Raw genomic sequence first — 23,275 nt, forward strand, 5'->3', positions numbered from 1 at the left:
GAGGAGAGAGAGATACGTCGAGGGTAGCTTCCCTTAGAAGTTGAACTGCAGAGAAGGCAAACGTGTATACCGGGGGTGGCATCTGCTGCGTGTTAGACACGGGTCGGAGGGCACCGTTTGCTCTATCATTACTTGCATTACTTTCCTGCCGCGAGTCAAGTGGGTCAAGTAGTATGAGTAGAGACATATGTATGCAATAATCGGGGAAAAATCGTCGGTGGCAACTGAACGACGAAATTATCTTGAGTTATTCGAGAGAATAAATTTCGTATAGGACGAAATCCTTTTGCAATCATCACTGCGAAATCCCATTTGATTATTGCTGGCGCTTGTATTTAAAAGGTTTAAATTGTACCACTTGAATTAGAGAGTGGAGGAAAAACCAAATCTGTTGAATATACGTGATGAACTGTTGTACATCTATTACTCAACATGAAAAATCATGAACTCAGTCGCAAACGCAAAATGTTTCCAGAGTTTTTTAAAACTCTGGAAACTCAACTTGGCGTCAATTATAGATACGAGGTAATGTAATTATTCGTGCAAACGTGCGTCGCTAAATCACGTAATTTCACAGACGGAAACGCATGAAACGCACACAAAGGCGGCAAGCGCGGCTGTGCCGATGAATTCTAATCAAGCGGAAACGAATCATTAAACCAATTAACACGTCATCCGCGCGTGATCTCGCGCGAGAGAATTCGGGGTAATCGCCGTGTTGCTTCGAGAGGTGTTTGAGCGTCATAATAATTTTCATGGGTCTGGATCAGAGGACTTCGTTACGAGAATCGCTCGAGCTTGAGAGGGGATGAAGGCGATTCCTTGGGATTAATCAAGCGTTAATTAAGACTAGAGCGGCTGGCTCCCAGGACTTCTCCTCTCGTCGCTCTCTCTCTCTCTCTCTTTCTCTCTCGCTCTCGCTTCTCGCGATGCTAGGAGGAAATTAAGCAAAGATGTCGCAGTGCCTAATGCCTCGGTCGGTCGTAAGGATCGCGCCAGCGCTACGTGACGCCTAAACTCGTAAACAGCTCCGTTATTTAGGGGATGATAATTGACCGTTTCGCTCACCCCCGTTTCGCACTCTCACTCCACGAATCTCCCGAAACAGTGGAAGGTGACATCAACGAGTCTGGGAAATTCGCCAGTGCGCTTTAGCGCAGTTGATGTTTACGGGAGACGATCTCGCCTTCTATTCTTCTTTCTCTCTCTCTTCTACATTCTTTCATCTCTTTTTCTCTTCTCTCGTCGAAAGGGGATAGAGAGAAGTGAAATTCGATACGCCATTGTTGTATGTCATACGAGCATAATCTCGCGTACTCGCTCCCATGATGGATACATACGGTGCATTCATGTTTATTGCCAAGCGAATCGATATTAATAATGGTAATCAATTTTTTGTCATAACTGTTTTAATAATAAACAGCCTTAAAAATAAAAAGTTGTCAGCAAATAAAAGAAAAGAAATTATTTATTTAAGCTTAATACGCCAATTTATTACCTAATCTTATTTATTTCTAAAATTAATTTTTTGCCACATACAATAAATAAATTACGAAATCATACGTACCTTTTATCAACAAATATAATCTGACATATTTGTTAAATTAATTTTTAATTTAAAGATACTGGAAAAACTGATTATTTTGTTACAGTTTATAATTTATAATGGTAATTTTGATAACATTTTCAATAAAAACTTTATTAAATATGGAAGTAACGTCGACACTCGTCGACAATCCTGCTTGTCAGTTAAGTTCCGGAATGGATTTACTCCGCAAGAGAGGGAGGATACAGTGTGTCGGCTAAAAGCATTTTTGCGTCGGCCATCATGGAGCCTATCATCCACCATCGATCCGTTTTATTCATAACTTTCGCTGACCGTTGCTATAGCCGAGGACACTTTCTTTTTATCTGTAAAGTAATTTTCATCATATGTACTTTATATTTCTTTATTAATGCATTTATATATTTACATAAACTCACATTCTTATTTAGAATTAAGAATCACATAAAGTATTCTTAATAACATCCAGTCATGGGAAAATTACTTTTTGAAAGTAACTAGATATCACTATTTAAAAAGTAACGATTCATTACTTTTTCCATTAGTTTTTTGATGCTAAAACGAGGCCAGATTAAATAAAAAAATTGTAAAATGTTTTTTTATTTAAAATATTAACAAAAGCAGTACATTTATTTTTAATTTATAAAATCATAAAAAATTTAAAGAAGAAAGAACTTTTTATCGAAATATGTTAAATTTAAAAAAAAAGAGAAGAAGAGATCTTTGAAGTATAATAGAAATATAACATCATACTATAATAAATATTGTTATAAATACTTTTTACAGTTGTTGAGAAAGCAAATATACAAATTTTTGTAAAAATTCTGGACGATAAATATCGATATGCACTACATTTGATACTTCATTTTGATGGATTGCTCGGACAACGATGCGGTCGCCGTTAGTTTCATTCAGAAATATACAAAACGAGTGAGAATCTGTCGTGTCTTGTCAGGCAGCTTCTTTTTCACAGAATATCTTCAGTAAAACCTAAGCGGCTAGAAATCTTTTAAGGATTTTACTTTGTCAAAGGTGTGAGATTACAAAAGAAAAGAAAGAAGGAGAGAGAAAAAGAGAGAGAGAGAGAGAGAGAGAGAGAGAGAGAGACGATCGCGTGTTTTGTGTATTGGGACAATCCTGTGAACCCCATGCAGAGCTATCCAAGAACCACATGTCCTGCGGATCATCTGAAGGACAGAATGTATCATTTGGATCGTTACTTACCCGATCTTTCTGTTAGTGCAAATCTTTTAGTGAGTAAATATCTTGCAAATACCTTCTGCTTTTTCCGAGAAAGTTTGATTCATAAAATTTTTGGGTTCTATGTATTGGCAGAAATAAAAACTATCTGTCAAATATTTTATAAAAATTAAAATTCAAATGTAACTTATATTGGCAAATATATCGATTTAAACTTATTATTTTTAACATTAAGTGATAATTTCTTATTATTACTTTATTCTTTACTTATTATTATCTGATTGTACATTTAATAATTATTTGAAATGTGTTTTATAAAACAATACATTTTGTATATTTTATGCGCGAAAAGCGCGAGATCTTCAATATTATGAAAAGATTTTTCTCGCGACCTGAGACGACCTATTAAGACGTTCCATGTTTGCGGCGATACAATTTCTAGTATTATAATTTTCCGTTTCGTATAGAATGGCGCGGCACGATCATGGGAGATATTCAGCCAGACAAATCTATCCTACGAATTGTTAGCACATGTCCGCGTATGCCGACAAAGCGAATGAAACTTTCCTGCTGGGTCGTTAAAGCCAGTGACGAATCTCTCTGTCCTCCGCATCTCAGCTTTCCTGACAAATATCGGAAAATGTAGCCAAAAATTTTCCGTTGTAACTAGAGCATATATTTTACAAACAGTTATAAAGAAATAATAGTTGTTATTTATCTACTAGTGTTGGATTCAAAATATATTTTATTAAAATTTTATACAAATATTACATTTTAAATTAAATGTAATAAAATACATCGCAATATTCTATACGAAATTTTACAGATTCGTCTTCCTATTCTCATCCTGTAGCCTGCTTTCTTTGCTGTCTTCTGACGTCAGCTTTTTGTAAATAATCAATCTATCATTTTTTCTAAAGAAATTTATTGCTACGCCAATGAACAAGTTAGCGCATCATTGTCGTGGGTGAGACTCTGGGACAGATCCTAATCTGTCGTGTAACCTAGTGAGAAGTCCCATTGTAATGTTCAGGTTCGTGCCCATCTTCCAAAAACGCACGTTAATGGTCCCCAGTAGCAAAGTATCCATTATGACCATCGAGGATTCGTGCCGCCTTGATTCCTTTTCAGCGTCCTTTACCAAACTGTCCTGTTTCCTATGTCATTGTAGACTGCCACACGAGTTTTTCAATTCCACTACATGGACTAATGCGTCAAGCGTCTTGATACTGTAGGAGGTGGTGTATTTATTTCAATTCACATAATGTGCTTATATATGGATTTATTTTATTTATATAGATACATGTGAGTTTTCTCTCTCTCTCTCTCTCTCTCTTTTTCTACTTTTTTCCACTAATTTTTATAAAGTTTTGAAAAATAATACATTAATTTTAGAATATCATTAATTTAGGAAAAGTTTGATAAACTTTACATAACTTTATAAAACTTTGATTTTAGTTTTTTATGTTTTATACTCTTGTGATTTTATACAAAACTATTTTTTTATAAATTATTTTTATTCCAAATAACGCGAAGCATACACATTATAAATTCTTACATTAAGAATTAGAGTTTACGTAAAATAAGATAATTAAATATTTACATATTGATTTTTAAAATATACAAAAGCGAACAAAATAAAATATAGAAATGTATTTTGCCTTCCACGAACTATAAATAAAGATGGGATAGGAATGATGTGAAAGGTTCACAAAAGAATAGGAAGATGAAGATTAAACTGAATCGGGAAAGAGCGGCGGTTCGTAAATGAAAGGGAAATGTCAGAGTGAACCAAATGTCTTGCGGTTCATCCGATGTTTTTTGAAATCCGCCCGGATTATTCATTCATAAATTACGGATCTTTAAGCTTCCAGCGAAAAAATATTTCCTATTATTTGAAGCGCACTCTAACCGGGATTACTTACCTGTAGGACTCTTATCCATCAACCCTTATCCACCTGTGAGATTTATTGATTTTTATGGACGCATACTAGTTGTATTTAAGACCAGCAGGTGGTGCAAGCCTACAGGTAAACTCCTATTGTAAATAATCGTGTGATCTTGATATAAATTTTGATAATTGCTTAAAACTGCAAGGACACAATTCTTCTAAACTGCCTCGTGTCAGCAACATACATTTTATTTGTAAAAATTTAATTCTTCATATTGTTAAAAAATTGTTGATGTCTGAATTTTTGTTTTTTTGCTCAAGACAATTCAACTTAATAAGTTAAAAAATAATATTAAAGAAAGAAAGAAAAATTTTTTGTGTTACGTAGTTATCAAATTTCGCAATTACAAAATGATATTTAGTTATTTCATTTATTAATTTAATTATTACTTTGTTTCTAGTAAATATTTTTATTTAATTACTTTTTAAATATTTTAAAGCAGTATTATAAAACTAAAAAATAAAAGGACAAATAGAACGTTATATTCATCACCGTTAAAAATTTCACTAATTTCACACATAAGGTAATATAATCTTACTTTTGTTTTTTAAATATGTTTTTTGTCTACTTAATGATACTTAATGATATTCCACACGACAACAGTTATTGCAAGCGATCTTTGAACATATGCAACTGTAATGACTGAAATATTTTCGTAAACGATGGAGACAACGAGACTCGTGACCGAAGTGCAAAATATGTTTTACCGCACGAGACGAGGGTGACGAGGGGAATATTCGTAGCTTCCCGTTGGCAAATGGGGTGTCCAGGAACGACGCCGACGCATCGGGGTGAGACGCTTGGCCGGCCAAGCGTCGCGGGGCGCGTCGAGACCGCACTAGACAATTGAAAAAAAGTCACTTGTCTCGCCCTAAAAGTAGGGACGCTTCATGGATGCTGTAGCGGGAAGTCAGAATAGATGCAAGGGCGATGAGAGAACGATATCCGTGAGCGACAGTCCGTTAAACGCAATGTTCCGAATCCAAAACGTTGCGGTTTCGCGCCGCCATAAATATATGGTGCTTACATTTCGCGCGCGTGCTTCGATCTAATTCGAAAAACAATTTTGTTGCACGACTTAGACATCATATACGTTGACATTGCGTTAGTACACTACAAAAAAAAGATCTTGCAACTTCAACAAAAATTATATGTGTGTAAAAATTATCTGAGATTGATAAATTAGCAAATACTGTATATATATTGCAGCTAATCAATCTAGAATTTTTTAATTCTATACGACAGCCAAAATTCTAGCAGATACAAAAAATAATGACACATTTTGGTTGTGATATCAAGAAATCTGTTTATATCAGTAAAAAATTTTTTGGATATAGCAAAGAATCTGAATAGACTAATTTTATTTTAACCAAAGTTGCACAAAAACCGTGATATGTTAAATATTAAAATTTAATTTTCTATTACTAGTACTATTACACAATTTATTACTCAGTTACCAGCTACCATAAGTACAATTTTATAATGTTAGGTGCTTGCATGATAAACATTTAATCATCACATATTAATATCTAAATTTTGTTATGGTATTTTACACAATTAGTGATGTAGGATGATGTTTATTTTGTGGATGTTTACTTTGTGTTTCAGGTACGCATAGCGGGGAGCGGAGTGAGAGGCTGGTTTGACGCGTCTCACGAGACGAACAACTGGCTCAAATATATTCGAAGTACTCCTAGCTCACATGCGGTTAACATGCGCCACGTACTCATCGGCGGTCAGGTAAGGAAAACTCAAATAATTAACGTTAAGAGTTAAATTAAAAAATCAGCAATATGATATTTTGTTACCGATATAAAGTGTGATAAGTGAATTACACTCCTTTTGTTATGCGGCGTCGCAAGCTTTGTAATTTAATCTGGATAAGGTTATTGCAAAATAATAAACAAAAGAAAGAAAGAACTTTCAAGTTAGCGATTAGAATGGCAAAAATAGACAATGTTAATAATTAGAATCGACATTTGCCTGTTTCGTAACCTATTTTATAGCGGCGCAAAAACACGCGTACAGATCGGTGGTGAGATAATTTTGCAGAGCGAATTATTGGTATCACAGATCGGCATCTGCGATCGTCGGCTTCGACCCGGGTGCCTTGTACACGCGTATAAAAAGAAATCCTTCACTTCTACGCTTTTCATGTGCAAGTGACATGCACGAACAATAATTCTGTATTGAAATTTGGATGCTGGAAATATTTGCAATTATTAAAAATTAAAAGAATATTATAACAAACATATGGTGCTTATCGAATAACTTATTTTATTATTAAGATGCAAATAAATTTTATCTATTTAAACCTCTTTTATTGCCTTTGATATTATTGGCAATAATGCTAATAATGATACAAGGAAAAAATTAGAGCTGTTGCATCATTACAAACAAAATCACCCCCTTCTAGACACTTGGTAGACACTCTCTGATTCACCCTCTATTTAACTTTTATACGCAACTGACACTCGATCGACAGTTGCAGTTAACAGGAAACAATAATTACGTACCAAACAGAATTTCAATTTATTGCACATATGTCATCGATTGTTAAAAAGCTTATTAGTATTTCACAAAATCATTATACTTTTTTTCACATTTTTAACCATTCGTTTCGAATAACTCTCTTCCTGCAATATATGCAAAAATGTTTTTTTAAAAATCTACTCAATATAAAAAGTTACGTTTGTTTTTAATAGAAAATTTTGGAAAAATGTATTTATGGAATACATTTTAAAGAATATAATAATCCTTAAAGAATATAATTAGTCCTTCTGGATTTCGAAGTAACTTCTTAATAAAAGACAATATTTAAAAAAAGCAAATTTTTGTTCTAATTGCCTTGAAAAGCATTACACTCATATAAGATTGTCCGTCGAATAGACGTATAAACGGAAACGATGGAGGTCACGGTGTCAATTTAGGGTCGAGCTCATGCTTCTGTCCATTTGGCTCTTTCTCTCTTTCTCTCTGTGAACCGTAGCACATGGTATTCTCGATGTTGTGGGCGCAACGTAAGCTACATGTATACAGGGTGTTTAGTTATTAAGTCACCCCATCGGGTCGTTTCTCTGACTTCCTATACGCCCTCTTTCGCAATCGCTGTGGGAATGGGGGGACGCGAAGCTCTCTATCAGTGCCCTGCAGAATCGCCATCGTAATGGCGCTTCGGGGCCCCGTGACGATAATATAAAGATCGTTTTATGGCCTCCCGAACGCTACCGAACTCCATAGAGTCGCATGCAGATTTATCTGCCGCGTGTGAAGGGATTCTTTCTAATAAAATCGAAACGCGAACAATCGTCCGAAATATCGATATAGAAACTGTTTTTTCTCTGGCGGATATTATAAGAACTGTATCACTAGTTTAATTGTAATTTAGGTTCATAAGCAATATAAGTACAAAAATAATTGTTAAGTTGAAAAAGTTATATTGCTTTTGTAATGTACTTGTAGCGATTCTTTTTCATTCAACATTATTAAAGCATATAAGAATTTCACAAAATTAGGAATACTTGATAAACTTCTTTAAAATAATACAACTTTTCGTATACACACTATTTTGCGAAAATTAGATTTCACGATTACATGTGGTGCAGTTGTGCAGTCTAGATAAAAAACAAATAACTTTGGCAGATATACTTTATAAATTTACAAACGCCTTGCGGAGTTAATTTTTATGTCATAATTTCTAGCACTATAAAAATAAATAATTCTAACATTTTGAAATATTTATTATTAAATAATAATTCTGATGACAGATGATGTATGAAACTGTTCGCGACATTGCAACGGGTGAAGAGCTACTTTTGGGTCTTCGGGAGCCGCTTCAGCTGCAGGACATGCTGGGTGAAAATATAACCGAGGACAGAAGCGATCGTGAAACTGGTGAGTATTCAGCACGCAAAAATTTGCGCTTAGACATTATATATTTTTTATTTATTTTTTTATTAATTTTTTCTACAAAAACAAACCATTGAAGCTTATTTCTCTAAATATTTTAAACAGAAAAATGTTATTTTATTTCAATAATTAAATCTTTTAAATTAAAAGTTTTTTACTTTTTTATTTTGTGCAAATAATCATAACTCTTTTAACATTGACAAATTGAATATTATCGTTATCTGAAAATATTAATAAATCCAAATGATCCGTTTTATAAATTGAATAAATAATTTTAGTGAGAAGACAAAAAATAAGCAATGTACAATGTTTAAGAAATAATGTCTAGAAGTCTAGAAGAAATAAAGAAAGCAGAAAATACAAAATAAAATAATATCTAGATGGCCGGCAAGATATCGGCATTCACAATCGTTTCGGCACGGCTTTACGACTTTCTGTACCGATACACATCGCGCACGTTGGCAGCTCGTGCCCGTACAATTACGCGTATGAACGCAAATGAAGGGCAGGGGCAGGTGTTTTCCGAAACGACGAATCGAGGGCGGGCAGAGGGTAAATCGTGGATCGTTGTGTGCACGAGCTGCTCGTCATGCACCCTTGACTTTGGCGTGATTCACCTGGTCGGCCGTTGCGTATTAACCCTCGTCCGGTAATAAGCGTTGATTATTTGCAGATAGACGTGTTCGAGTCACATGTCGCCGTGTCTCGTGTCGCTTCGACTTTCGTCCGGAACCATCCTTCTCGTTTGTCGTTCATACGAATAAAAACACTGCGCGATCAAATCATGAAAATTAAGATTTTTTTAATTTATTATAAAAAAGTTATTGTTTAATATACGTTTATAAAATTGCATTGCATTATATACACATTGACAATATACATATTTTTGCATATTTTTCACACCGGTTAATTATAGTTTGTTTATTAGAGAATTTTTATTTTTTGTCTTTTTTTATTTAGAAAATACTTACATCAATATTTAAACATCTTTCTATTAATTTTTGAAATTACTTTAAAATGCTTAATCCGTTTAATCTAGTTAATTGAATTTGTTAGATTTTATTGTGTGAATTATTGAGCCATTAACATATTCACGATATTTATGAAGAAGGGTAGCAGTGAGGACGTTTACGTGCCTCACTGCTCGACAATTATCTGGTTGTAACTTCTGCACGATGGTCAAAATCTGGATGATGACTTAGGTAAGGCCGAGTTAGGACCGGAGGGTTATAGGCGACACCCAGATGTCGCGACAATTAAAACTGGGCTTATTGTCGAAGTTCCGCCGTCACAGAGTCTACGGTTAATTTGCCCACAGTTTTTTGTTATAATTTTAGGAAATGCTCGTAAAATACGTCTTTGTAGAAGATACGTTGTTTGCATTAATAGGTTCATTAGTAAATTTTTCTTTAACAAAGTCAGCGAAGATATGTTATTACATTATTAGTAATTTTGCACATAATATGACTGTTATAGACAAATTTAAAGCTGTTATTTGATTTTAAAAAAGTTTTGATAAAGTTTGAATGTTGGTAATTTGTGTAACATATCTGATAAAAATATAATGCAATATATTTTTTAATATTACATTTTGTTTAAATTTTTTGTCGTTTAAACACATTATAAAGTAGTGCATATTACATTCTTATCATTTATTATATATAATAACATCTATATAAAAATTTGATTAAATAAACTAACTTTGTCATTTAAAGAAGAAATATGATAAAAATAATGCTTTTTATAAAAAATATCTTCAGAGAGAACATGTTCATTTACATACACATTTAAATGGAATGGTGGAGCAAACTCCAAAAGGGAGACGCAATTTTATGAGATAGCTTTAGTAGCGAAAGTTAGAGTGGTAATTAAGTCGAGTCTACCAATAATATTACTTTCTCTAAATTAATTTGGAAATTAAGAATCTTACGATAATAGGCATATTAGATTGTGAAAGAAATTGCATCTGCGAATTTTCTTTATATTAAAATTGCTCGCCTCTCTCTCTCTCTCTCTCTCTCTCTCTCTCTCTTTTTTCAGAATCATTATCTGTTATTCAATTATTTAGAATATCTCTGTTGTTTTTAATAAAAAATATTATACCAAAGAACAAACTGTTTGTTTTGTAAGAGTAAATATTATAACATCTTTTTCATGCTTATTATTTTATGATAATTTGAAAGCATCAACATTGATTCAAATAAAATGACATACTTTTATTAACGTACACAGAAAAAATTTTATATAAAAAATTATTATGTACAGTAATAGCCATGGACCATGAGAAGAAATTTTAGGCAATTATACCATAAGTAGTGTAAATATATATATTATGGTAATTTGATAAAAAACAGTAAAAATTTTCATAATTTCTTTCTTGATCCGTGCTTACTTTTTACCATAAAATTTTTTCCGTAGTAATGTTTAATTACATTGATGTATTTAATAATTACCATTGATATATGAACTGATATACAAGAAGGAGCATTATACATAATAATTATTATTAACTATATAATTAATAATTCTAATATCTTGATTCTGTAGAGCTTTGTTCTTAGCAAACATGTAATTTTACGCGTTAAGAGAGATTAATGCCGACTTTAAATGGCGTAAGAGAGTGGTACTGGCGTTAATCCAGTAAAGCCATTTTTACGAGGGAATCTCTGGCAAGCTGGTGCGTGTAGCAGGAATAATGATGTCAAACAAACGACGTACGCTCCGTATCAACCCTTGCGAGGGGCATCTGCGCTGCGCCTCTCCCTCGGACGGATCATTTTTTTCCGCGGGGACAGGGAGCAAGGGAAAGCGAAAGAAAAAGATGCGAGGAATCATTTTAACACGCCTACATGGGGTGCACGTAGTAAGGCATTCAACCGGAGTTGTGTGTTAACTTAATCTCGCAGACATATATATCTATATCGAATGTTCGCATTAAAAAATTTATACTTCATTCACACATGGCGTTAAAAAATTTACCATCTCCTTATAAATTCTTTATAAATACAGATCTTGCTCTTTTTTTTAATATTATGTTATTCTCGGAGATAAATGTTTGAGTAAAATTTAAAAATATTTTAATATAAAATAAAAATGATGAGTTATTAAAATAAAAATTCTTTTAATATTGTATTTTAATCGAGTTAAATGTAAAAAAAATTTACAAATAATTTAAGATCTTATTACAAATAACTTTAACTTATAATGATGATATTGTATTGGTTTTACTATAATTGATATTATTGTTTAATATTATATTTGTATGTATATGTTAATCGACACGATATTTATACTTGTGCTAATTGTAACATTGATTTTTTTCAAAAATTTTTAAACTTACCACGAATTGAGTTGCGGTACCATGACAGATGTAATTGCGGATAATTGTGGTGACTTATGGCTGTGACTTTTGGCGACGCTTGTTTTTTGTATCGCCGTTTTCTCTTTTTTTGCGCTCGAGAAACGCGTCTATATCATTGGCGTGCTTTCCGAGGTTAGCTCTATTAGGGTAGCGGATAATTTATAGCCAACTATTGTCGATTAACACGCGCATAACCAGGTCTCAGGGACGACCGAAAAAAGGGCACGGGTCAAAATGAGAAAAAAGGGGTATACGCATACAAAAGGGCACGCGACACTCTTTCCTGAGGGGGTGGTGTACTCCGAGGCAGGGAGGTGCGTGTGACATGTTACAACCCCATCTGATTCATCAGACTAATGACACATTTATTTGACGTTTGATTCGAAATCGCTACGGTCGCGTGCGACAAATTTTTACTGAAAGTTGCAAGCAGATAACGATTTTTCGTTTATCTTATCAAAGAAAGATGTTTTCTTTCTTAAATCATTAAGTTAAAATATTTAATATAAAAGATTACATAAAATTTTTGACAATTATGTAATATAATGTTTGATATTATATAATATAATGTCATGATTATCAAGAATTCTAAATATTTTTTTTTGGTCAAAATATATGACGATTTTATAAAACTATTTTCTTATATCTAAAATAATGAGAGTTTTTCCTATTGCAATAAAATTGTTAAAGGTTTTATATGATTTTTTAATATTTTTATATAATTTTATATATTACAAGGGCAACAGAAAGATTACTTGAATTAAATAAATATATTCTATTTTTAGTGTTATTATAGTAACTATCAGATAAATATTATTTGGTTTATATAAAATAGTTATTTGAATTGCATTAATAACATATATATATTTAAATCAAATAATCTTTCCAATTTTGTAATATTTTAGAAAAGAAAAGGTATTTAAGAGACTTAATTTTTTATTTATAAAAAATAATTTACATATATTGTTATTTTTACAATGACTACAAAGATGCAATTCAAACTTATTAAAGCTTTTAATTTTAATGCAATTCAAACTTATTAAAGCTTTTAATTTTAATGAAAGAAAAAAAGAGTGTATATATAATTAAAAATTAAAAATTTAAAATTAATAACTTAAAAAATTATAAAAATTAAAATTTTTTAATTTTGAAAGAAAAGTGTAATGAAGTAAGTAAACGCATAAATTAATAAGCAAATAGATTTAAATATTTCGATATATTTATCGATTTATTTTAATGATGTCGTTTGAGAGAAAATTGTGGACGCCACGATACAAGAACATTGATTTCCGTTACTTTTTCCCATGCAACTGCCAACTGACTACTCGACTGCGGGGGGTGTTGCCAGCAGATCCCACCTGTTGACTTTCCGCAACGTGACTTTGCTACACCTTCTACGCGACAGATTAACATAATATTTCAACTGTTTTTATAAATTTTAGAGATTGCTTGAAATGTATTTAATTTGTAATTTTTTTTCAGTTTATGTAAAAAATTCTTATTGTGAGAATATTATATACGACGAAGAGAATTATATTTATTACTTTTTATTTATAATCTTATCTTATACATATCTATTTACTGATAAATAAAATTATTTATTTATGTTATTGCATATTATATTATTTTATACATAAATAATGTATATAAAATATTTTGTAAAATTGCATTATACCTTACAAATGTTTATATACATTAAAAAATTATTTTTAAAGTTAATGTTTCTATCTCGTGTTTGTGTATGTAAATTAGTATTTCCTTTGACTGTCATTTTAGTATCTTTTTGACTGAACATTATTACACTTTTCTTTATTTTTAATTGTTAGTTACTTATTAATTTGTTTTTTATTTGGATTGCGTTTTCAACACTGCGTTCAAACGATGCTCGAGGGTACCGGAGATCGACCGCATCTTTCATTGTCTAAATTCACGGCGTGCTGCTACGAATTAGTCGTGGAGAGAGGAACGATTAACGTACTAAGGGGGGTTAACGTGGCGTTGGGCGTAGTTGGTGGTACGGGGGTTGTGCCCAGTTCCCATGAAGGTCCGTTGGGGGCCATCACTCGACCATATGGTTAAAACAAGTGTAGCGGCAGATTTAAATAACCGTTGGAGGTCGGATATCGTTCAAACTTAAGCTGGATTTTGCGTATACTCGCAGTATAGAATTAAAGTAATATTTCGAAATTATTTTTGGCTTTTTAACTTAATAATTGGTTCTTTTTTTTAATATTTATTTGTTACTAATTTTATCCATTATTATATTTTTAAATATTTGCACGCAAAACAGAAAATTGATATATTATAAATAAATTTATATGTAAAAATTGATTATTTTATACATTATTTTGTACGCTATATTTCACACTATCACTCATGATAGTTGCGTGTTCGATCATTGATCATCGCGCTTCGTCTTCTTCATGGATCCCTGATTTTACCTGCCGTTGCGCTCTGATATTCGGGGGTGAAATGCCGCTGGGGGGCTGCCGAGACTCACCTGCGATTGGCTGATCCCCAACGTCGCTTGTACCAATAGCAAGCGATTCTAGGCACCCCCGTTTGCGTTTACAGTTACTGGACGGTGTACCGTCAACTAACGAAAATATCATTGTGTCTATTGTCTTCGCGATCGCTTGTGTGTCGGATCGTACTTGTTGAAAAGAAAGAAATGAGAGTGTAGTGAAGTAATTTGAATCGCGTTGTGATCAAGTCAATCTTTTTGATTTTACAAACTCGCTTGCCCGCACGCGCGTACAATTGTCTTATAAATAATAAATATAAATCAGTATTTGGCAGAGATTTTTAGTTGGACGGTAAATATTTTATATAATAAATTATTTTATTTATCTTACTAGAGCAACAATTAAAAAAACTGATGTGTGTGTGTTTCAAATTAATTTATAATTAAGAAGCTATATATGATTCTGTGTGATCAGCTAAATTTTGAAAATGAATATAATTTATGTTAAATCTACGCTTAAACTATATATATATATATATAATTTCTGTATCAAATTAATTAATAAAAATGAATCAATACTAGCGCAAATTTGAATACGAAAATTATTTAACAAACGCAACCAAAAGCGTATAATTACGTAAATATTGTAATACCAATTGAGTAATTTGGCGTGAACTTTGCGAGTTTGTTGAAAATTATTTCTACAAAGCTCAGTTAAATCATTATCGAATTCCATGAAGTATCGACGTCTTCGTTTAGTAGATCAGACGATATTGCCACTTTAATTTAATAATTCAGAAACAATCCACTTGTCACGCCACTCCTGTGGCCCTCGCGCGGTTCTGGATCACGTAATTCGCCCACACCATGACATGTCACGTATCATCGTTTGCAGGGGGTTATAATTTATAGAGCAATACGACCACTCACACATATACACATAAATTGTGAAAAGATTGCGAGTTTTACTCGCGCTATCGCCAATGTGTCGGGAACACTTGTGATCTGTATTATTGTATTCGTCATTTACAGCCTCTCAGCACAGTGGAACTGTCGATGAGGATAAGGAGGACGAGGAGGAAGGAGAAACGAGGTGCACTGTCTGCGACAAGCCATTCCAAGATATCGAGCTGTAAGTATTTATTGTACTAGTTATTTTATTTTTTTTAACAAATAACAAAATACACAAGAAAAGATAATATTTTATTTGTGTCTCTTAGAAAAGTATTTTGGCAAAACTTTAAGCATTAAGAAAAGCGCAAAATATCTTAATATTTCAAGAGATATATGTACTGTTAAAAAAATTACATAAGAAAAAATATCGCGCTTTAATATTATTTGTATTTATTTATTAATGTTTATACTAAATTGTAAATAAAACAGCTATTTTTTTACTTTTACTTTTTTATTTGTTATATAGTTGTATATATCCTGTAAAAGTTCTGTTGCCGCAAAACGCCTTTATTCCATGCATTCCATTATTCCAAGATTATTATCGTTGCGCGACGATACAAAGAGCAGACTCATCAAGAATTTATGGTACATCATTATACGCTTTTCAAATCAGATGAGCGATAATTACGTGCTTGACAGAGCAACACACCGGATTGAAATCAAAAGACAACGCTTCGACATTAAACGTTCCCCGCGTCCGTTGATTTTGTCATTAATTATTAATTAATCGATCAAATTTAGAGATCGAGTGGTACATAATCACTTTCAAATCTCGAAACTAGCGATATGCCGTCACAAAAGCCTTTTGTCACGCGAGCGGCTTCTTTAGAACCCTAAACATTTCAAACTTCTTGCTCGGATTGAATATGATGCTTAGTCAGCCTTTATTCTGTTTCAGGCTCACGTCATTGCCTTTAATGAAAGAGTAATTAGCATGAACTTGTAACAAGTAAAATAATGCTAAATGTTTACTTTAACTGAACCTAAATTTTATGTTTATTAAAGAGAGAAAGAGAGAGAGAGAGAGAGAGAGAGAGAGAGAGAGAGAGAGAGAGAGAGAGAGAGAGAGAGAATATAAATGTTTTATCAAATATTTAACTATATTCAATTTTGTATAATTGTTTAATTAATATATAAAGAATATAATATTCTTTCCTTCTCTGTCTCTCTCTTTCTCTCGCTTTAATAAACATAAAATTTTGGCACAATTAAATATAAAAACTGAAGAATATGAAGAATAGAAAGTTGCTCATGTGTATATACCTCAAGATTTATTATTAAAAAAATGTACTTGAGTAATTATTTCAAATATCCAAAAATATCACAAAGTAAACATCTTAATTCGTTATTGGGACTTCTTATAAGTATATAATTTTTGGTCTTATTTATACACAATTTATTAAAGTTTTGCTTGTTTATTTCAAATTGGTAATAATTACTGTTGACTACATTTTATTATCTTGTATTATTTATTATTTATTATAAGTTATAATACTAGTAATCTATACAAGTTTTTTTATTTAAGAGAAAGAACGCCAGTCATGAATTCTTTATTAGATAACTGTATTTTGAAAATTGTGAAAAATATTAATAATTTAATTGTAAAAAATTTTAATAATTTAACTGACTTTATAGCTACATAATACGACGTCTTCAATTGTTATTTTTAAATAGGTCAACTGATTTTTATACTTGTTATTTATTTATTAAAGTTATTTATTGAAGAAGTGTGCATTGAAAGAGACTCAATAATGGATCAAAACATTTATTTTATGATATTTTTATAATAAATTGTTTTGGTGTACACGAATATCTTATGTCAGTTTCCATAAGTATTATTAAATTCTTTTAAAAATATAATTTTGTCACTAAATATTTTATATCTCGTTAATGACACACTCAATCAAATATTATACATGCCAGTCAAAAATTCATAACATATGATATTTAACATATGGTACATTTTTTTGTTAAGCGCTCTTTTTCCTATAAATGAAGTTCTATTGATGCCTGCAACATTCATACTCAATTTTTCAAGAATGCAAGAATTATAACTGAAAACAAATATTCCGTTCTCTTCTCTCGTTTAGCTCTTCTGTAGATGAGTTCATGCCACCCTTTTGTTTCTCTCCCTTATTAACTTCTATTTACAATCGATCGTATTTGTTTTTTGAAATAATTGTAATTCGATTTATATCTGCCATTCTTTATAGGACTAGCAAAAATAATGTATTTCCGAATAATTCAAATGACATCAGCAAATTAAAGTATTGATTAAAAAAAATGAATTTAATTTCTACATTGATGTTTCTGTGTCTAGTCTTCACTTTCTTAGCCGACATTAAACCGCATTTTTCGACACAGCGGATTCACCTGTTGTGGGGCGTTAAACCCGGGATTCATAATCGGGCGCACTAGAGCCACCCCCTTATGCATCATCGAAGGCGTCGCGTGCTCGTAGCTCATCTGACGCAGCACATTGGTGTGGCACCATGAGGGCACTATCTCGCTACGAATGGGTTTCACACGGCGCGTGTGTTCGGGGGTGTAAAATCAATGCCGCACACTATGGCGCACCATCCCGTGTGACGATAACCCATGTGCTTACCCCGTGTGTGACAATCCCCTTAGGACGGCTTTTCTTCGTGACGGCGTGCATTCGTGCGGCCGCCCTCTTCTTCATGGGCGTGCGACCGTTATTGCACGAGAGCCGTCGACTCGCCACTGTGCAGTCGAAGTAACTTAGTCCAAGACTGCGCGCGACGTAATCTTTGTCGATACAGGTTGGTTGCCGTATCACATCCTGCTCGCTTAATGTGGTACTTTGATTAAATAATATCAAATTTTACGGGCAAGATATATAGAGAGTAATGTCTGAAAACAGTTTTACGTGACAATAAAGTTTTTGCCAAATGTTTAATCCGAATAAATTTGTGAAGAAATAAAGGAGAATACTGTTATAAGTTCATTCCTTTATTAGAAATGATATAGATTATGTATAATCTTTAACTTATCTTGACTTTTATGAACGTTTGTTATCTTTCAATTTTATTTTCTCTTTTTTTTGTATCTCTCTTTGATTTATTTTATTGCTTATATTTTATATTGCATTGAGTGAGACTTGCATTTTTTATTTCCAGATTGGATAGCCACCTGGTGACTTGTCATAGATATCCAGCGGAACAACATCGTTGCGACAGCTGTCCTCGTGCTTACGCCTGGCGGCCGCTTCTGGTGCGACATCGTGCCATCGTCCACGGTGACCTTCGAAATTATCCCTGTGAAAATTGCCCGAAGGTAAGCTTCAAATTCGTGGTTTATTCGCTAAAACCAGACAATACATCCCGACCTAGTAGCATCTTCTTGTATCGCTAAAAGTCGAACATCCGGCAGGTCTTCACGGACCCATCAAACCTACAACGCCATATCAGAACGCATCACGTGGGCGCGAGGAGCCACGCTTGCACGGAGTGCGGTAAGACCTTCGCGACCAGTTCCGGCCTGAAACAGCACACTCACATCCACAGCAGCGTGAAACCCTTCCAGTGCGAGGTCTGTTTTAAGGCGTACACCCAGTTCTCCAATTTATGCCGACACAAGCGCATGCACGCCGACTGCCGCATGCAGATCAAGTGCGTTAAATGCGGACAATCCTTCAGCACGGTGACATCGTTATCGAAACATAAGCGATTTTGCGACTCCACGACCCCGACCGGTCCGCCTGGTACGATGCCTCAATTACCGACGCCAGCAACGAGCCCCTTTCTGGTATACCCACGACCTCCTGTGAGCCTACCAGGCGGTTTGCCTTTTTATCCACCTAGTTTAATGGGCCCTTATCCGGGACTTTTTCCGAACGCCCCGAATTTTCTGAACACGCCTCTGCTTTTCCCGCCGAAAATCGAGGAGGCCGAGAAAAGGAGCGACAGTCCCAAAAAGGAACGTTTTACTCCTCCACGAGTATTATCACATCACAATAAGGTTTCTCCTTCCACGGCAGAGGAAGCAACCTCTACATTCAGGCCATCTCCGGCTAGACCTCCCGTTCAACCGACACCGGAGAGTGACGACGATCTTTCGAAGAGAAAAGAAGCAGCCAGAAGCAATGAACGAAAAATGGAAACCGAAAGCACTTCGAAGGAGGAGACGACCGAGCAACCGTTGGATCTAAGGGTGCAGACTAAGAAGCAGGACACCATTTCAAAAGCCGCGGACAGGAAAAGCCGTACTCCGTCGCCAGCGCCAGTACCAATGGAGGGGACACCTGCACCTCCTGATCCCCCGAAACCGGAAGAAGATATTGCCGCTCCGCCACCGATGGAGCTCGAGTCTAAGGACATTCAAGGGAGTAGTCCTCACTTGAGAACAAGCCTGTCAATCGAACAACCACCGACCAATACACCGCCGCATATGGCTTATCCCAGACCGATACATCCAATGTTTCTCGAAACGATGTATCGTAGTCCTGCGGGAGCCTTCCCGGGCTTTCCCAGCGCACCACCACCTCCAAGTGGAGCTACCCCAGAATCTCGGCTGATACCTACGCTTCCACCCTTCGCTCCACCGCGCGGGCTTCCTTTTTTAGGCTCGCTTATGAACGGGCTCAGCGGCGCTAGGCCAGGAGGAGGATTTGATCTGCTTGCCCGTCCGCCGCTGAGCGCGTTCCCTGGTGTCAAGCCGTTTCAGGAAGCCGTAATGGCGCCCCATCATCACCATCATCATCACCATCATCATCACGTCCATGGCAAGATGAAGGATCGGTATTCCTGTAAGTTCTGCGGCAAAGTGTTCCCCCGCTCGGCAAATTTAACGAGACACCTGAGGACTCATACGGGCGAGCAGCCGTACAAGTGTAAGTACTGCGAAAGGTCTTTCAGCATCTCGAGCAACCTGCAGAGACATGTGAGGAATATTCACGATAAGCAGCGGCCGTTCAAGTGTCCGCTTTGCGAAAGGTGCTTCGGGCAGCAGACCAATCTGGACAGACATTTGAAGAAGCACGAGGCTGACGACGGTAGCGGAGTGGTGTCGGTGGCCGACTCGCCTGGAAGCAGTAACGAGAACGAGCGGGAGGACACCTACTTCGACGAGATCAGGTCCTTTATGGGCAAGGTTACTTACAGCGGTGAGAGCGGTTACGGACTGCCGCACCCAGCTTATATTCCCAATCGTCTGCACGAGATGAACGAATCCAAAATGGAGGTTGAATATGACGAGGACGAGGACAGTGAGGAGGGTGCATCTCCTTTGGAAGAGACGGATGGACTGTCGCCGATCGAGGCCAAGGAATCTCCGTCGCCGTCGCAGTATGACCTGAAACTGAGGGAGAAGCAAGAGCTGCTCAATAATAATACCGCAGAGCCGGTGATCGAGATTTCGACATAGCCCAGAGATCAGTCTGGGTGGTCTACGTGATCGCTTCTAAGAACAAGGAGAACTTGGCTTCAGTAAAATGTACAGAACTATTGTGGGATATACGTTCGTCTTAGAACTCTCGATTGTGACGGCGTTACTTCGGAAATAACGTCGATGCAGAATTATTTAGCTTAGAACGATCCGCGTACTTCGACTTTGCAGAATATCAATTATTTGCTTCTACAAAGCGAACAATTCTCGAGTATAATCGGGTTATTATTCTTCGTGATCACACACCGTGACGATACCGTAAAACCTATGGAAGACAGCTTATAGTAATAATTATAATTATACATTAATATATCTATACCGGAATTTTTTAGAAGAAATTTAGTAAACCCCATTATACTTGTAAAACAGGTGCTCTGTAAAAAAAAAAAAGAACGTAAAGAACTCGACGAACATAACAAAGTTCCCCGAAGATTCTTGTTACTTAATCCTTTTTTACACTCCACGTTTGTTTGCACTGGAAAAGCGTATTGTAAAGAATAACGAATGGACCATTTAGCTCCCTTACACACGCATGTCACAAGCTCTTCTATAGTCTAGTTCTATAATTTCTACAGATTTATTATGAATATAAATGCGCACTAAATTTAATATTATCCCCATTTCCGCTCCTCTTTGTCCTTAGCGTCGATTAGACGAAGCGCATATCTGTAATATTATTTATTACTATTATTAATAAAAAAAAAAGTTAATTTATCGTTATTATTACATCATCGCTCGGCAAAGAGGATCATACGTCAGCGAGAACGATCGAAGCGTCTCTGCGAGAGCTCTGCAAATTGTTAAACGGCTTGCGATGTATCCACTACGATTAACGTTCCAGCCACTTATGTTTTTTAGATCCTAAATATATATCTATATGTATCTGATTGCGTTATTCTCGATTGGTTTGTTTTTGAACGGCAGTGTTAGTTGCATCGCGTTCAGAACGCGGGCGCCCTTCGAGAGTTCGAAATTAGATTGTTGTAAAACTTCAGTCGTAAGATGACTGTAATCGCTTTAATCAGTTTGAAGATTTCCCCCAAGATTGTTAAATTATGTTGGAATATTGCTGAACGAAATAACATATTACAAAAAGAAAAATTTCACCTTCTGGATGCAGGATCTAGCTGCAAAACCTAGGAAGTATAAGAAAAGCGAAGTATAAAAAAAAGTACACTTTCGCATCGTGTTCGTGCATCAAAATTGATGTATATTAGTCCTATCCGCGAAGCCAAAGCGACGAAAAGAAAAAATTAACGTATCGCGCGTAGTCACTTATTATGTGCGAGAATGTGTATAATTAAATAAAATTGGAAGGCAACAAAATCCTTACGAAAAACTGTACAAATTTCCACAATTAGGTGATATAACATTTGTAAAGATAAAAAGGAAAAAAATTTCAGCGTAATTTTTATTAATATATAAATACAATTCTAGAACGGTTTTTCTTGCGGTAGGCAAGACAGGAGAATCATGTAAGCTAAAGAAAAACGTTCCTCGCGTTTCACTGATCTAGTAGAAATATTAAAATGCGTGTCCCCAACGTGTCACCGATGGAACGAGGAAATTAATGATGATGAGAGATAAGCATAGTATACGCGTATACATGTGTACCAAGTACGCTCGCAATTAATAAACAAATGAAACAAAGAATATATTATTCGTTTGTAATCACCGAATTGAGGCTTGTTTTTTCACATAAAGGTTTTACGAATACACATTCTACATATCTCTGTTTCTCTCTCTCTCTCTCTCTCTCTCTCTCTCTCTCTCTCTCTCTCTCTTTCTCTCTCATTATAGACGATAATAAACTTATGAAATGATTAAGCATAAATATATTGAACGAATTACTTAAGGAAAACTATATTATGACGCTGTCTATCTATACATACTGTATAAAGGCATCCTGTAACTTCATTATGATTACTATTAAAATATTACACTTCAAGTTGGTTACCTAAGCGATAATGTTACCTATCGATTTTCCTTTGCCTTAAATTCCTTTAAGATCTTTTATTTAATCTAACAAAATTTGATAAATCATATTTTTATTATTCTGTATATAGGAAAACAATGTTATATATTTTTCTTCTTAAAAATAATTACGTAGTGGCTGCTAAAATGAAAAAGATAAATCAAATTAAAGTAAAAACCTTAAAAGAAAAACTTAAAAAATATATATTTTTTTATATATAATAAATCAAGCTTAATCAATTTTTGATTGATTAGAAAGATATTAAGTATATTTAGGTTATTATAATATTATTATTTATGTTTTATCATGAACAACATTAAAATTAAAGTAAGGATGTATTCTACTTTTATTAATTAAACAATTTCACTACTAGATAGTTGTTTATGTATTCATCTTACTTCTGATCAAATACTTCAACTTTCACGATTGTAAAAGGCAAATGCAACGTATTTCTTCAGTGGTCACTCTCTATTGACTTGTGCTGCACTCT

General features: G+C 34.5%; 1 protein-coding gene across 4 annotated transcripts in view; it reads left to right on the forward strand.

The window, feature by feature from the left end:
• LOC105836708 (histone-lysine N-methyltransferase PRDM16) overlaps window positions 1–22,758 on the forward strand; it is an 83,363-nt gene extending 60,605 nt beyond the window's left edge. For 3 of the 4 annotated variants that reach the window (XM_036282743.1, XM_036282742.1, XM_036282745.1), the window contains exons 4-8: window positions 6,325–6,456; window positions 8,484–8,610; window positions 15,483–15,582; window positions 18,545–18,701; window positions 18,783–22,758. In XM_036282743.1, coding sequence (XP_036138636.1) covers window positions 6,325–6,456; window positions 8,484–8,610; window positions 15,483–15,582; window positions 18,545–18,701; window positions 18,783–20,789 — 2,523 coding nt within the window. In that variant the 3' untranslated portion in view covers window positions 20,790–22,758. The remainder of the gene's footprint in view (window positions 1–6,324; window positions 6,457–8,483; window positions 8,611–15,482; window positions 15,583–18,544; window positions 18,702–18,782) is intronic. The other variant, XM_036282744.1, reaches the window with a different exon arrangement.
• The last annotated feature ends 517 nt before the right edge of the window (window positions 22,759–23,275 follow it).

Source organism: Monomorium pharaonis, chromosome 2 (genome assembly GCF_013373865.1).
Source record: "Monomorium pharaonis isolate MP-MQ-018 chromosome 2, ASM1337386v2, whole genome shotgun sequence".
Taxonomy (NCBI): domain Eukaryota; kingdom Metazoa; phylum Arthropoda; class Insecta; order Hymenoptera; family Formicidae; genus Monomorium; species Monomorium pharaonis.